This window comes from Pollachius pollachius (assembly GCF_949987615.1).
Source record: "Pollachius pollachius genome assembly, chromosome: 10".
Classification (NCBI taxonomy): domain Eukaryota; kingdom Metazoa; phylum Chordata; class Actinopteri; order Gadiformes; family Gadidae; genus Pollachius; species Pollachius pollachius.
Genome location: NC_136943.1, coordinates 7193483 through 7209215, shown reverse-complemented (window position 1 = coordinate 7209215; position 15733 = coordinate 7193483). Strand labels below are relative to the sequence as shown.

The 15733-nt window shown below is 45.0% G+C and overlaps 2 protein-coding genes across 5 annotated transcripts in view; one reads left to right on the top strand and one right to left on the bottom strand.

Annotated features, from left to right (window-relative positions):
- unc5a (unc-5 netrin receptor A) overlaps positions 1–9657 on the top strand; it is a 127536-nt gene extending 117879 nt beyond the window's left edge. For both annotated transcript variants that reach the window (XM_079744258.1, XM_079744257.1), the window contains 2 exons: positions 127–305; positions 5334–9657. In XM_079744258.1, coding sequence (XP_079600384.1) covers positions 127–305; positions 5334–5499 — 345 coding nt within the window. In that variant the 3' untranslated portion in view covers positions 5500–9657. The remainder of the gene's footprint in view (positions 1–126; positions 306–5333) is intronic.
- A 505-nt stretch (positions 9658–10162) lies between these two features.
- Positions 10163–15733, bottom strand: part of pdlim7 (PDZ and LIM domain 7) — a 29983-nt gene continuing 24412 nt past the window's right edge. For all 3 annotated transcript variants that reach the window (XM_079745436.1, XM_079745434.1, XM_079745435.1), the window contains 4 exons: positions 15254–15434; positions 14527–14647; positions 12371–12486; positions 10163–11745 (listed from right to left, as the gene is read on the bottom strand). In XM_079745436.1, coding sequence (XP_079601562.1) covers positions 11659–11745; positions 12371–12486; positions 14527–14647; positions 15254–15434 — 505 coding nt within the window. In that variant the 3' untranslated portion in view covers positions 10163–11658. The remainder of the gene's footprint in view (positions 11746–12370; positions 12487–14526; positions 14648–15253; positions 15435–15733) is intronic.

Genomic DNA, 15733 nt, shown 5'->3' with positions numbered 1-15733 from the left:
AAGATGCCCGCCCAATCGTGGACTTTCTCCGACTGTTTGCACGGCTATGGATCCGATCCGATCGATTTCTCTTCTTTCCCCCCTGCAAACACCCCCCCCCCCCCCCCCCCCCTCCCCACACACCAGGACACGCGGGCGGTGGACTCTGAGTTCCTGCTGATGGACAGCAGCACCACGGCTCTGGCCGGGCCCAGCGCCTTCCAGATACCGTACCTGATCCGGCAGAAGATCTGCAGCAGCCTGGACACGCCCTGTCCCAACGGCGCAGACTGGAGGATGCTGGCGCAGAGACTCAAGCTGGACAGGTGAGCCTCCTCTCCCAGGGTACGGGCTAGGCCACTATGACCTGACTAACTAGGTCACTATGACCTGACTAACTAGGTCACTATGACCTGACTAACTAGGTCACTATGACCTGACTAACTAGGCCACTATGACCTGACTAACTAGGTTACCATGACCTGACTAACTAGGCCACTATGACCTGACCAACTAGGTATCTATGACCTGTACCAACTAGGTCCCCATTTCCACCAACTGGTCACCATGACCGGACTAACTAGGTCACTATGACCTGACCAACTAGGTCACTATGACCTGACCAACTAGGTCACTATGACCTGACTAACTAGGTTACCATGACCTGTACCAACTAGGTTACCATGACCTGTACCAACTAGGTTACCATGACCTGACCAACTAGGCCACTATGACCTGTACCAACTAGGTCACTATGACCTGACTAACTAGGTCACTATGACCTGACTAACTAGGTCACTATGGCCTGTACCAACTAGGTCACTATGACCTGACTAACTAGGCCACTATGACCTGTACCAACTAGGCCACTATGACCTGACTAACTAGGTTACCATGACCTGACTAACTAGGCCACTATGAACTGACCAACTAGGTATCTATGACCTGTACCAACTAGGTCCCCATTTCCACCAACTGGTCACCATGACCGGACTAACTAGGTCACCATGACCGGACCAACTAGGTCACTATGACCTGACCAACTAGGTCACTATGACCTGACTAACTAGGTCACTATGACCTGACTAACTAGGTCACAATGACCTGACTAACTAGGTCACTATGACCTGACCAACTAGGTCACTATGACCTGACCAACTAGGTCACTATGACCTGACTTACTAGGCCACTATGACCTGTACCAACTAGGTCACTATGACCTGACTAACTAGGTCACTATGACCTGTACAAACTAGGTCACTATGACCTGACTTACTAGGTCACTATGACCTGACTAACTAGGTCACTATGACCTGACTAACTAGGCCACTATGACCTGACTAACTAGGTCACTATGACCTGACCAACTAGGCCACTATGACTTGATCAACTAGGTCACTATGACCTGACTAACTAGGTCACAATGACCTGACTAACTAGGTCACTATGACCTGACTAACTAGGTCACAACGACCTGACTAACTAGGTCACTATGACCTGTACCAACTAGGCCACTATGACCTGACTAACTAGGCCACTATGACCTGTACCAACTAGGTCACTATGACCTGACTAACTAGGTCACTATGACCTGTACCAACTAGGTCACTATGACCTGACCAACTAGGCCACTATGACCTGTACCAACTAGGTCACTATGACCTGACTAACTAGGTCACTATGACCTGTACCAACTAGGATTACATGAACTGTACCAACTAGGATGAAAATAATCCATTTATTTTGAGGGATCTCATTGGTCTAAAATATTTTTTCTACCAATCAGATAACTCAAAATGAATTCATTTTTTCAACCAATCAGATCGCTCTAAAAAAAAAATCATGGCCCTCCACAAAAGTGATTAAAGCCTTGTTTTATTGAACACCATTAATAGGTTGATGTTGAAGTACTTTAAATACACTTCCAAGAACGGGGTTGGATAATAAGCACTTAACTTAATCGTTCGCACCCTGAATAGTATTGAGATCATTTAACTGCATATGTTCTCAATAAATATTTATTCTTAACAAGTAATATCGATATGGGCTTTCAGTAATGTTCTTTGGCAGCAACTATTAAAGAACACATCATTACAGGTTAAAATAATAAATACCTAACTGCGGTCAGTACATGTTGCCATATGGGAGATTCAGTCTGTTCAGACTGAAACTTCAAGTCTCTCACTAAACCTTTCATGGGCATAGCATGTGTATAGATATCACAATATTAGACACTTTGAAAGGCCTCATAACACCAAGATCATGAAATCGGTGATTCAGCCAAGATTAAAAAGTATGATTGGCTTACGTTAAGGAAGCATAACCCCCCCCCCCCCCCCCTTACCTCTGTAAGAAACGGAGGGATAACAAGTAAGCCATCTGAGCGATTCGTTGTGCTACATGTGAAACGCGCGGCGCGTTTGTTCTGAGCCTGCGCAACCTTCGCTGATGGCCGAGCACCTATTTGCGAGGCTACCTCAGGGAAGTTCAATGAGAATTATTTATGCATCATTGTATTTCAGTTTCTCGTGGTGTTGCTTGTTCGAACAGAAAAACAAAAGCTCATTTAACCCGTCCACAAAAGTGATTAAAGCCTTGTTTTATTGAACACCATTAATAGGTTGATGTTGAAGTACTTTAAATACACTTCCAAGAACGGGGTTGGATAATAAGCACTTAACTTAATCGTTCGCACCCTGAATAGTATTGAGATCATTTAACTGCATATGTTCTCAATAAATATTTATTCTTAACAAGTAATATCGATATGGGCTTTCAGTAATGTTCTTTGGCAGCAACTATTAAAGAACACATCATTACAGGTTAAAATAATAAATACCTAACTGCGGTCAGTACATGTTGCCATATGGGAGATTCAGTCTGTTCAGACTGAAACTTCAAGTCTCTCACTAAACCTTTCATGGGCATAGCATGTGTATAGATATCACAATATTAGACACTTTGAAAGGCCTCATAACACCAAGATCATGAAATCGGTGATTCAGCCAAGATTAAAAAGTATGATTGGCTTACGTTAAGGAAGCATAACCCCCCCCCCCCCCCCCTTACCTCTGTAAGAAACGGAGGGATAACAAGTAAGCCATCTGAGCGATTCGTTGTGCTACATGTGAAACGCGCGGCGCGTTTGTTCTGAGCCTGCGCAACCTTCGCTGATGGCCGAGCACCTATTTGCGAGGCTACCTCAGGGAAGTTCAATGAGAATTATTTATGCATCATTGTATTTCAGTTTCTCGTGGTGTTGCTTGTTCGAACAGAAAAACAAAAGCTCATTTAACCCGTTTTTTATATGGATCACGTTTATTTTTATTTATTTCTGGACGAGGTTACCCAAAAAATAATGAGCACGATGTCGTCACACCTAGCCCTTTATACTCTCTGCCCTACTTAGTGTTCTCTTTTTTTTGCAAGCCCATTTGCTCGTAAACTGACCGATAAAGGTGGAGGGGAGTCTGGACTCTGAGTACGGTCATTGACCTGCCTTGAAGAGGAAGGAGCTAGACACTGATCAATTACCCTTCAATTTAGCCTGCTTGTAATTGAATCAAACAGGCTCACTCAGTTTGTCCAATCAAGCTTATCCCCCCCAGGTTAATTATAGATCGGATGGATGGCGGTGCGGTGGCAATAAGCTATGTTTTGCCCCACTCAATCAATTTTCACCTATATCTTGAAAACAGTAACAACTGCTCTGTTTCTACACTGTCCGGTGGCCGCATCCTCCAAATCGACCCGGTGATTCTATTCTAAAGGGCTCCACAGTGTGAGCCTTCTATATGTGTCTCCATTTCCCGTGCTGAACACTGTACACACACACACGCAGACATAAAATGTTTGATTGTTTTTTTTTTAATAGGCTACATTCTCACGGACTCCAAATGTCGCCCATTCAAATTGGGACGGGAGCAACTCATCGCGGCGGAAGAACATTCATTTTTATGTGACTATTAAGTCACATAAAAGGAACTTTTTGACGGATATTGCATGCCGAAGCATTTTCTCATTCTCATCTAAGCAGGGACACGACGCATCAATGGGCACAAAAACGGCTAAAGCGCATTATATATTATCGGAGATTGTCTCTTTGAAAGACAAACATATTCATCAACTCCATATTTTTAGCGCTGTATTATTTATGCCCGTGGCTTTCTCTGCACTAGCAAAACAAGATAGGGAGAGATGAAGGTCTCACACTCTAATCTCTGTGACCTTTCTCAAGGTAAAATCAAAGGACTGTGCCTTTTAGTACTTTTTTTTTAAATATCTGCCCACCACATCTGCGCACACACACACATCCCAACAAACACACACTAACACAAACACCTTTACACACACACGTACTCACACTTATACAAACACCTACACAGACAAAAACACAATCACACTAATACAAACATCTACAGACACACACACACACACACACACACACCTACACTTACACACACACACACACACACACACACACACACACAAAGAGAGACACTATATACATACGTTCACCGGGGCGGAGAGGTGTGCTTCACAAACAAACTTTGGGGGCTAAGGCTTCAATGGGCCTTTAATACACTGGTGGTCCAGGGCGTCCCTACACGACGGATAAGCAGCCAGACAGTCGGAGAACAGAAAAAGGCCATTAGATCGAACACGTCTCTTCAGGCACCACCGGGATCCATTCCCCCCCTCAACATCAAATATACAGCTGCCGGCACCACTGCTTTGTTGTCATTGATTGGATTCAGTTGCAAAGGTTGGCTTCCCAAGAATGGTAAAGGTTGCTTCCAAAGAGCGGACTTACGTCTGTCTGGGATGCACTAGGAGGGATTTAGGGGCAATTTCAACATCAAATGTGGAGGAAGAGTCATGGCGAGCCAGTTGGGCCTCGCCGAAAGGTTTCCAAATGAAAAATAAAATAAAAAGTGTGTTTTGGAACATTTTTTCAAGTCTTAAACGTGACGTGTTTGCCTCTTCACTGTCCTTTGGCGATGTAGCAATGATGACTTCTGCAGTGTTCAGGTTATTTTACGACGTTGTATGCCTCCACAATGTGTTTCTTAACACTGACGCAATATCAAGGCATGAGGCAAAACCCACAATAGAGAAGAGCCCTGGTGGCAGTGCACATCGCTGCAAAAATCACAAAGAACGACAACAAAAATGATAGATGAAACGCTTTGGTAACAGGCTGTGTGTCAAGAAGCCACAAGTGACGCTAAAATTGGATTTGTGTGTACATAGCATGATTCAATATAAGCCTGCCTTTTGTTGTCTTATGTTCTTATCTCTCTCTCTCTCTCTCTCTTTCTCTCTCTTGCGCTCTCTTTCTCTCTCCCTCACAGACACATGAGTTTCTTTGCCTCCAACGCAAGCCCGACCTCTGTGATTCTGGACCTATGGGAGGCACAACATTTCCACAGCGGCAACATCAACCAGCTGGCCACCGTCATGGCCGACATCGGCAAACAGGAGGCCATGATATTCCTCGTCTCCGACGGAGAGTGCTAGCCCAGAGGACGAGGAAGAGAAGAGCTGGTCAGAAGGAAAGAAAAAACGACAGAAGCAGCAGCAGCAACTGGACAATAACTGTACGACAACTGTGTCGGCAACAGTGGAGGAATAGTGAAGAAGTGCTTTTATATTGTTATTGTTGATATTATTATCGTTTTGTTTTTTGTCAAAACTGAATTGGAGATCTGTGTTGAAACGGGGTGAACTTGGTTTAAACGAGAGAGCCCGAAAACTTGTCCAGTCTTGTTCAGAAAGGTGACCCCCATAGACGACGGATAGGAGCCTTCCTGTTAAATAGGAATCTTTAACGGAGAAGTAATGGAATTCACAAGCCCCCCCCCCCCAAAAAAAACACCTTTGTGATTGGAATGAAAGATTACCTACATATGCAGATATTCCACATATGGCTTGAGAGAAGCAATATGCCCATCGATAATGATTTTAGCCTTAAACATCACGGAAAGGGACGCGGCAAGATGTGGTGTGCACGCAGGAAAAAACGGCTGTACGTTGCAACAGAAAACATGCTTCTCATGCAGTCGGCTGCCTCGTTGGTTTTGAACGCCCCCCTCCTCCTCCTCGCTCTGACACATAACCCGTTCATAACAAGGTCATTGGGGCCTGTGACCTCCCCCCCCGCTGTGCACCCCGTGACGGCGTACGTGTGTGTCACACCCCTGTGTTTCTTTCACTGTTTGCAAACACAGGGGGCCAGGAGGGGGTCGGGGGGGGTGGCAGTAGCACGGCACAGGCTTGTAGCTTGAAAAATAGATTTTATGTCACGCTCGGAGCGCGTGTCTCATCTTATTTGCTTTCTTCCTTCTTTGTTAGTTTTTGTTGTTTTGTTTTTGTTTCCCCACAAAGTCAAGCCGGTATCACTAGTGTGATTGTAAGATCTTGATTCTGTGAGATTGCTCGGCAGATCTCGGTGTGCTGAATCGATGGCGTGTCGTCTGGGTCCGTTAGTTACCCAAACTCTCGAAGAGGGAGGGGGAAGGGGGGAGGAAGAGTGAGTTACTTCACTGAAGAAGCCCCGTCTCGGATGCCATTTCTGTCTTTCAGAGGGTGCGACTTTGATGAACCCCGTTCATCTCAGAGCGAGCACTCAGCCCAATGCGTCAGATGGTCGTGTTTTCTGTTCAGCTTCCTGCCGCCGCCGTTTATAAGTGGTGCTACAAGGCTATAAAGCCTCCCTGGCTGCATTAATGCGCATCCCTCCCCAAGTCATTTCTACAATATAACATCTCCCCCTGATTACATTAATACTGTCGGGGAGAAGATGTTAAACATGAGACACAGCCAAAAGCAAGGAAATACTGCATTGCCATTTTTTAACACTCATTATGAATAATGCAGAGTGTTCGCCCCGAAGAAAATATGCCCACAAATTATCTTTACCAAAATGATTAACATGCAGAATGGGTTTCCAAGTCATGCCGCCTTATTCCATAATTCAAAAGGCGTTTATTGGTCTGAATCTCTTTGGTGCCGTTTGGCAGAGTAGATCACATGTCTACTTATGAATGTGATGCAAACAAAGCCTGCCTCTCGCAGCACGGGGGCCATTCCGCAACGCCATGCCTCTGCCAGTTGAAAATGCTTAAGAAGTCCTTTGTTGTTGCCTTTATTGCCAAGATAGCGAAAGTGATCCAGGATATTAATGCAAGTACACATACATGCACACACACAGACACACGAGCAGTTGGTTTGCTCTCAATCGCGTGGCTCATTTCCTACTTTTCTGGGCTTCATTTAGCATGGACGGTGCGGTGGCCACGCGTCCTCCGTCACACACACATGCGCAGACCTCAAGGTTGCTTGCTGCTGCAGTGGCGTAAATGTCAAAGGTAAAAAGGAGCACTTTTTTTCGAATCAGCCATTGTTCTCAGCCCCTTCTCTCCCTCCCCTGCCTCAGGATTGCTTGTCTATCAAACGTTGGAACGAGAAAGAGCTCCCCGCCATTTAAAACGTCCACAGAGAGTCCTCGATCCCAGCGCCCGGCCTGCCACGGCCCCCACCCTCACTGACTATCAGGAGTGCGTTTTAATGATTGTCAAGATGTTTAGAATGTACATTTGTTCTGGGTTTTTTTAAGGTGTGCGGAGAAATAACTTGAACTTTTATTGTTTTGTTTTTTTTTGCTCCAGTGCGTCATTCAAACCATAACTACTGTTGTTGTTATTATCTATTCATTTTATTTATATTTTGTAAAGTTAAGAACAGTCCAAACGTGAGCTTTGCGTCCCTTAAGTCCATCCAACATGATTCTCCTCGGTCGGTTCCAACGTTGACCACTAGAGTTTATATGGCGAACATATTAGACACTATGAGACATGTTGTAGTCCATCCCACACCAAATCAACTTTTTCCATGTCGTTTTTGTAGAAGAAGCATCCACTTAATTCCTTTTTTGGGATAAACACAAACAAATGTCACCTTGAAAACAAAACGTTGCTTTTCTCTCACACGTAATAAGTCATCAAATATGTAAATAACTTTTTCTATTCTAGCTCTGTGCTGTCACTTTACATATTGTATATCAGCATAATTGGTAACCAAAGTTGAATGAATACCAGTTGAGGCTACTACAGGCTTATATTGTATTCATGTCTATGTCGTTTCAGCATTCTGGTTCCGTTGGCGTGTAGCGCGTAGCATCTGCCTCTCTGTCCCTGTGCGTCTTCTCTGCTGCACATCTAATCACACTAAAAACCCACGGCTTTCGTACGGAAGAGGATTAGGGCCACATGTGATTCTTCTTTTTTGAGTTCTGCGTTTAAAGTCAGAATTCTGAGGTTAATCTCAGAATTCTGAGATTAAAGTCAGAGTTATGGGTAGGCTACCTGTAAGGAACCAAGATCACTGAAGGTCACTCTACGACATACAGGATTGGAACCAAACGCTGACCTACGGAGGATACGGAAGAGGATTAGGGCCCAATGTGTATTTTTTTGGAGTTCTGAGTTTAAAGTCAGAATTCTGATATCAGTCAGAACTAAAATAGAAATCACATGTGGCTCTAATCCTCGCTATATCATCTCAGTGGCCATTTCACGCTATCTGTTCAAGCAGTAAAAAAAAATGTCAAAGTTTATTTTATCACTTTGTAAAGACATGTAAATTCTATTTTAATAACAAGCCAAAAAAAAGAGAAGTGGCGGAACATTTTGTCAAGTCTAAACCGTGACGTGTTTGCCTCTTTACTGTTCTTTGGCGATCTAGCAGTGACGACTTTTGCAGTGTTAAGGGTTTTTTGAGACTGTTTTACAGGAGGTTTCTATAAATGTTTTGTTTGTCCTTACCCTGCATACGTCTACCTGATATTTCTATATATTGTAAGCATTTAAACACAAGGTGGAAAAAATTTAACACATGCCTAGTAAATATCACACACTGGAACTACGATGGATTCTTCTTAGAAACTGGCAAGCAAGTGTTACGCAGCTTTCGTTGGATGGGCTCCGACAGTTGTACAGTCAGATTGTGTTTTTGTTTTTCCGGAATATCATAGCGCCCCTGTCATTGTCTTAGATGTGTCGTCGAAGCACACTTCAATAATGTACTTGTAATTTACCAGCCATGTAATGTACCACACATCAGCATATGTTCACTTAATTTGGTGTGTCCAACTGCATTACGACATACTGCACGGATGAATGGTGAATGTTTGAACACTTTCTGGTCCAGATAGCTTGCTGTGGAACTACTGTGCAACCGCGTCTGTGCTCAATTCGTCGAGGGTTCATTGTTTCAAGTTGCAAGGTGATAGCAAAATGTTGGATTTTATATAAGTGTACGTTTTAGTCATTCATTACTATTCAGTGTCAAGATGATTTGCGTGTGCGGCTGTGCGTGTGCGTGCACACATAACAAACTTGTCACTGACTGAAATATTTTCTTGTGAACTGAGAATAATAGACTTGTGTACCTGTGAATGGTTTTCTACTTAGTTCCTTCAGTCAATGTTCCTTGCCTTTCTGCAAGTCAAAAATGCTGTATTTAATACATGCCACAGCGCTTATGCAATTGTATAATTGTATTGTTCTTTCTTTTGGTTGTCGTCTTTTTAACATTTTGTGTTCGTTAATGTCGATGTAAATTGTTGTCAAACTTTTGTGGCAAGGAAAATCTTCTGCTGAAGGAGATTTTTCTGTACTTTTTGGACAATGATATGGATTTGTGGGTAGAATTTTGGAAATTCGTTTCTAAGTGCTTTCAAGTATTTACTTGGCCTTATGTATATATATATCTATGACATTTCAGAAAGGTATGTATAGTAATTCAACCTGAAATTGTTGTAAATAAATTATATATTGTTAAATCAAGGACTGAATATTGTACTTCAGAAACAGCCACGCCTATATCCAATCATTACGACTTGGTAGTTTGCTAAATATTAAATCACTATGCCAAACAGTCATTCCAAATAACATTGTGAAAGCAATCATGTTTACAACTAAATTCCAATGATACTCAGTGTGCTGCATTCAAATAGTGTAATGCTCAGCTTACTCTTGGAAGTCCCCGGCAAAAATTCAAAGAAAACAACTGATAAAGAAATGTTTATTTATGTAAAGGTTTATATTAACTGAATAGAACATTGACCTTATGATAATTATGACAGCTCAACACATTTTCGGTAATTTTTCAGAATCTCAGATAACTTGACACCTTGTTATGCTGGCCATTGCTGCACGTATTAATAACCTTGCTAATGCAGTCAATCATGCACATAATTAATGAGAAAAAGCCATAGACTTTAAGTTACAAGATGTACTTTATTGATAAAGTGAGTCGAATTGCATTAATTCCTACATATATAAATTGCACCTTTCTCCCCCAATACATCTAGGACATGGATACACTGTAGAGATTCAGTAGGATTTATATTACAGCTCGAAAGACATTGGTTTAAAGCTTGACTTAAAAAAACAAAGGCACTTGAAGTTTATTTCATTTCTTCTTTTCAGTTGTTAATGTTAGGGAGGATTCTGCAGAACATTCTTAAAGAATGTTATTTTACCGTTGTCACTCTAACAAAAGGCATTTTTTTTAAACATAACTTTGGTTTCAAAAATATTATATACAAAAAAAATGATACCATAAGACAGACATTAAAAAGATAATAGTGTAAGAAGTGACGTTATTTATAACCACATCAGACGCACCCAATTCTGTTCAAGCACCAGAGCCTGAAACTTATGATTTTACAGGGATAAGAACTACACTACATCATTGAAACTGAAATGCTAATCAATGAATAATAATAACACAGGACATCAATACTGATACGAATAAACACATAATCCTCCTTTAGCACAGCTGGAGCTAGGCAGCAGGCTGTGCCTCTGTGAAGAGTTGCAGAACGCACACTTTTCTCCTTGACTAGAGCTCCCATTAACTTAATAGGCACTGCAGTAAGAACCAATGAGGAGTCCGGGGGTCCCAAATGAGTATAAGAGTACACGAATGGTGTCAGGTCATTACAGTAATAACGCCTGACAATGAGCGCCTAAATGAGTCATTCAGCACGATACTCGCAGTAAAACCTCAACGAGGCCCGCGATTGGTGGAGCCGTAACGGTATTTAACAGCCCTAACGAGCACACCCTGAATCTGGGTGAGGCGATGTGACACACTTAATGTCCAAGCGGCACTAAAATAACAATCCAAGAATTAACTTCTAAAGAAGAGCCGAGGGTAGCGATTTTACAATTAGCTTGAGGCGCGTGAGTTTCCCTTCTGCGACTGCTTCCGTTTCCCCCGACAACAGACCACAACAGTCGCTTTTGCGGTGTAGGACTCGGTGCTTTCTAGCCTTAGCTAGCTAGAGAGTCTATCCTTACACAGCGAGGGAGTGGTAGCATTTCTGGGTTTACATCAAATCTCTAAAGGTGAGACAAAGCGGCTCGCATCTTGAAAAAACCGGGTGAGGGGTGCATTTGAGTCAGGGAAGCGAAGTGTGTGTGTGACTGGCACAAGTGTTGGGCTTTGATGTGTGTGTGTGTGTGTGTGCTTTCGCCTGAGGGGAAGAAGTTGGGTTGAGGAGGAGGGAGAGGAAGAGTAGTGGAGTAGGAGGGGAGGAGGGTGGTGAGTGAGTGGAGCTCTCTGGGTGTCTCTTCCCCCGACAGAAGCACCTCTCCTGGGCTAAGCGCCTCACACCGGGGCGAAGGCATGGCCTTTGCAGAGCGGCTTATCCTTCTTGGAGTAGAAGGTCTTCCCCTCCAGGTTCATCTGGCACAGCTGCACGAGACAGAAGGGGCGGAGCAGGGGAGACAGGAGCCGTATAGAGATAGGATGGGGGGGAGGAGATAGGATGGGGGGGGGGGGGGGGGAGGGAGGAGATAGGATTGGTGGTTGGAGGGGGGGAGGGAGGAGATAGGATGGGTGGTTGGAGGGGGGGAGGAGGGAAGAGAAGGGAAAAGAGCAGAGAGAATATTAGCCATTTTATCATGTTCATCTTATTGCACAATGAGTGCTTCCCACAGTACGGGTGTCTATACCACAGTATTGAATTTACAGTCTAGGCGTTCTCTACAGAGTCAAAGACAAACGATGGAGATAGCCGTCCCCTGTGGCGGCTTCAGAGAGAGACAGAGAGAGAGACAGAGAGAGAGACAGAGAGACAGAGAGAGAGAACCAGCAAGAGAGGGAGACACACACACACACACACACACACACACACATACACACACACACAAAAGAGAGAACAAGTGAGAGAGGGAGGTGAGAAAGCTCCAGAAAAGTGGCCTGGACTGATGTGAGGGCAGTGCAGCCGGAGAGCCAGAGGAGGGTCTGGCATTGGAGGAGCAGGAAGGGAGCAGGCCGCTGGAGCCGACGGGCTACGGCATCCATCAGAATGACTTACGGCACAGACGAAGCAGGTGTCGTGCCAACTGTAGCCCAAGGCCTCCAGGAACCGATCCCCGGCATCAATCTTGAAGTCACAGCCGTGGCATTTGGTGCCAAACATCTTCTCATAGTCTAAAGGAGACAGAGAGGGAGAGAGAGAGAGAGGGAGGGGGCGGGCAGGGGAGCAAGGTAAAGGCAGGTGAGAACAAAGTGATGGAGACTTGCAGGGGGGGGGGGGGTGTGAGGGCTGGTAGCTGGGTGTGAGACGTTCGTAAGCCTGTGCAGGCGGGCCTGGCAAGGCGAGGCCCGTGTCTGAACAAGAGACTCATCATCGGGCGTGAAGGGGAGGGGGGGGTTACGTCTGGGGATGCTGTCCCGGTGTAAAGGAGGGATTAGGATAAGGGGAAATTGCTCAAGATACTTCACTGGATTGTCCTTTTTTTCCCCCTATTGTTACAGGGACTTGAGCAGGGGTGGGGGGGATGTGGGATAGGGGGGCTCGGAGGAGGGAGGGGAGGTGTACTTGAGCTGCCGGGCGAGCGCGACACAATCCTCTAAAAGGTGCTGAGACGACAGAATGGTGATCAGCACTAAAGGTATTATCCCGAGTAGGCGCCCCCGTACGCGTCGGGGTGCTGCCGCTGATAAAAAAAACAGCAATCCACTTCTGAGGCCCCGGCGACGGAAAGGGGAGAAGCCTGCTGACCCGCTAAATAATTTACAACGCGAAGCGTGTGCCACGCCGCCGTTCATAAAGACCCGGAGAGGGGGGGGGGGGGGGGGGGGGGGGGGGGGGGGGGTGCGTAATGCATGCTAGTGCTGCGAAGATAACGGAGGAGCGAAAAATATAAACGGAAGAAGGAAGAAAAAAGGGAAATGTCGAAGACTTTACGCATTGTGATGCACTGTGTTGACCTACACAGGAGATGCATTATGTGGCCTTTACAATACACTACCGCAATAAAGATGTTGTTGTTGTTATTGGGGGGGGGGGATAATCACACACAGTTGCAATTGAAGCGAATAATTTAGGAGTTAAGTTTGGCGCGATTGTTCCGAAGTTAAGCAAACATCGGGGTTCATGTGACTCTGTACACGGCGACGTTTGTCAAAAGCCTCCGCAAACAATACGGCTTATAATTGGATGGAAGTCCTTTGGGGTATTATATTTTCTTAGCATATATCTGGTAGCTGAAATGTGGTAGCTTAAATCTTATTTTCAGCAATAAACATGGCACTGTAAGCACAGCCTGTCCTGTTATCACCAAAAAGTGATTCCCTATCGAGACATATCCTTGTGTTTTTTATTTTTAGAATAAAGCAGATTGGTGTAAGAACCTCCCAATACCGGAATATCTAATGGCAAAAAAAAAAAATTCTTATTACAGAATCCGTCTTCTGTGAATAGAAACAACCAATGCATATGCAATATTTATTCCACAGTGAGCATGGAGTTATGGAAAGCTACCCACTGCTAAACACAAAGCGCGTCAACGTTTCAGTAATGTATAAAGTTAGGCGTTGGGGCCGGTATTCAGACTATACTGAACGCAGCGGTCAAACTGCATAATATGACTGTCTTTGTTGTGTAACAGCTAGGATATAGGGACTCTAATCAATACACTCAGATACCGTTTACACGCTACGGCGTATTGGTCAGGAAATATAGATCTGTATACATGATAAATGAGATGCATACATAACATACATTTAATTAATGCAATATAACAGTGTGAAAAAGAGCATGGCGACAGCTGAAAACAAGTGGTGGACACTGGCGTGAATCATGTTGGCTGAAGAATGTTGTTGGTGTTTGGAGAATCAATAAATAATTGAAAAAACAAATAATATGTAATGCTAACCCTCAAGTGCATACTGTTCCTATTATAGTGGAATAGTAGACTGGGGAATGTGTTAGTTAAACTCCCCACAGGCCAGGTTTATTACCAAACACAAATGTCTCTCCAAAGCTTTTATGAAGGTAACAATATCATCCCTCTTTGTGACAAAATGAAAGCGTGATAATGTATGTGTGTGTGCGTGCGCGTACACGTGTGTGTGTACTTGCGTGCGTGCCTGCGTGCGTGCTTGCGTGCGTGCGTGCGTGTGTGCGTGCGTGCCTGCGTGCGTGCGTGCATGCGTGCGTGCGTGCGTACATGTGTGATGGCTGACCTCTCTCGCAGTAGGGCTCTCCCTCCTCCATGTAGAAGGCCTGGTTTCTGATTGGAGTCCTGCACGCCGCACACTTGAAGCACTCCACATGGTAGGTCATCTTCAGGGCATGCATGATTTCCTGGAGAGGGGACAGAACGTGTTCCACAGGTCATAAATCGCTTGACTTTCAAGGGGTCTGAAGCCACTGACCCCTCCCTCCCTCTGTTACTCAAGGCCCTTGAGAGTGCGGATTAATCCGATCCCGTAGGTGTGAGTTGTATATTTTGACCCACATTATGCATGGAGGTGGATGGAGGTTTGGTTGCGGGTTAGACTAGACAGAGAGGGTGGTGAATTGTAGGGTTATCCAGACCTACCACCGCGCAATGTTTGTTCTCTTACTTCCTATGAGCCGTGTACGCCAGTTAGAAGTCCCCGGTGCGGGAGTAACAACATCATTACAAGAAGAACAACAACAAAGACAGGGAGAATAAATATGCTCTCCCTGTCTCTCCCGCTCGAGGTTTCCCACGAGGAAGTTGACAAAGCAGACTCTGAAACATGTCACGGAAACGGGTACCCTTCGGAAGTCCCTCTCTCTCGCCGCAAAACCACCGATATCGCTCAAAAGTGTCGCCCTCTCCTCTGGCTTGTCGTGCACATTTAAAGCCCCCCCCCCCCTTTAATGCACTCTGTCGGGAGATGAGAATGAACCCTTTTGAGGTCGGGGGGGGTGATTACTTACCCCAGCGATTTTCTTTTTGCACTTGGCGCAGTTGGGCGCGTATCGGTTGTCGTAACACTTGGTGCAGAAGACAGAGCCCCTCTCCTCGAAGAAGCCCCCTTCCTCCAGGACCACCTTGCACTGGGAACACGTGAACTCCTCGGGGTGCCAAGAACGCCCCAGCGCAACCAGGTACCGTCCCCTGGAGGGACACACACACAATCACACACACACACACACACAGTATGAGGTGTGATAAGAGTTCTACAGGGCTTCCTACTTTAGCCCGGGGAAGCAATGACCGGAACGGTAATGGAAATGTCAGAGGCAAACAATGGCATGCAGGATTAACATGACATGGCCCGCGAGCTGGGATCGCTTTGTCAAATGTAAACAATGTTTTAAGAGTCTTTGTGGAGATATTCATCAGCTCCATCGGCAACATGACTATGAATACATGTTTAAATGCCCTAGTGCGAGAGAGGTCAGCGTACTCGTGTG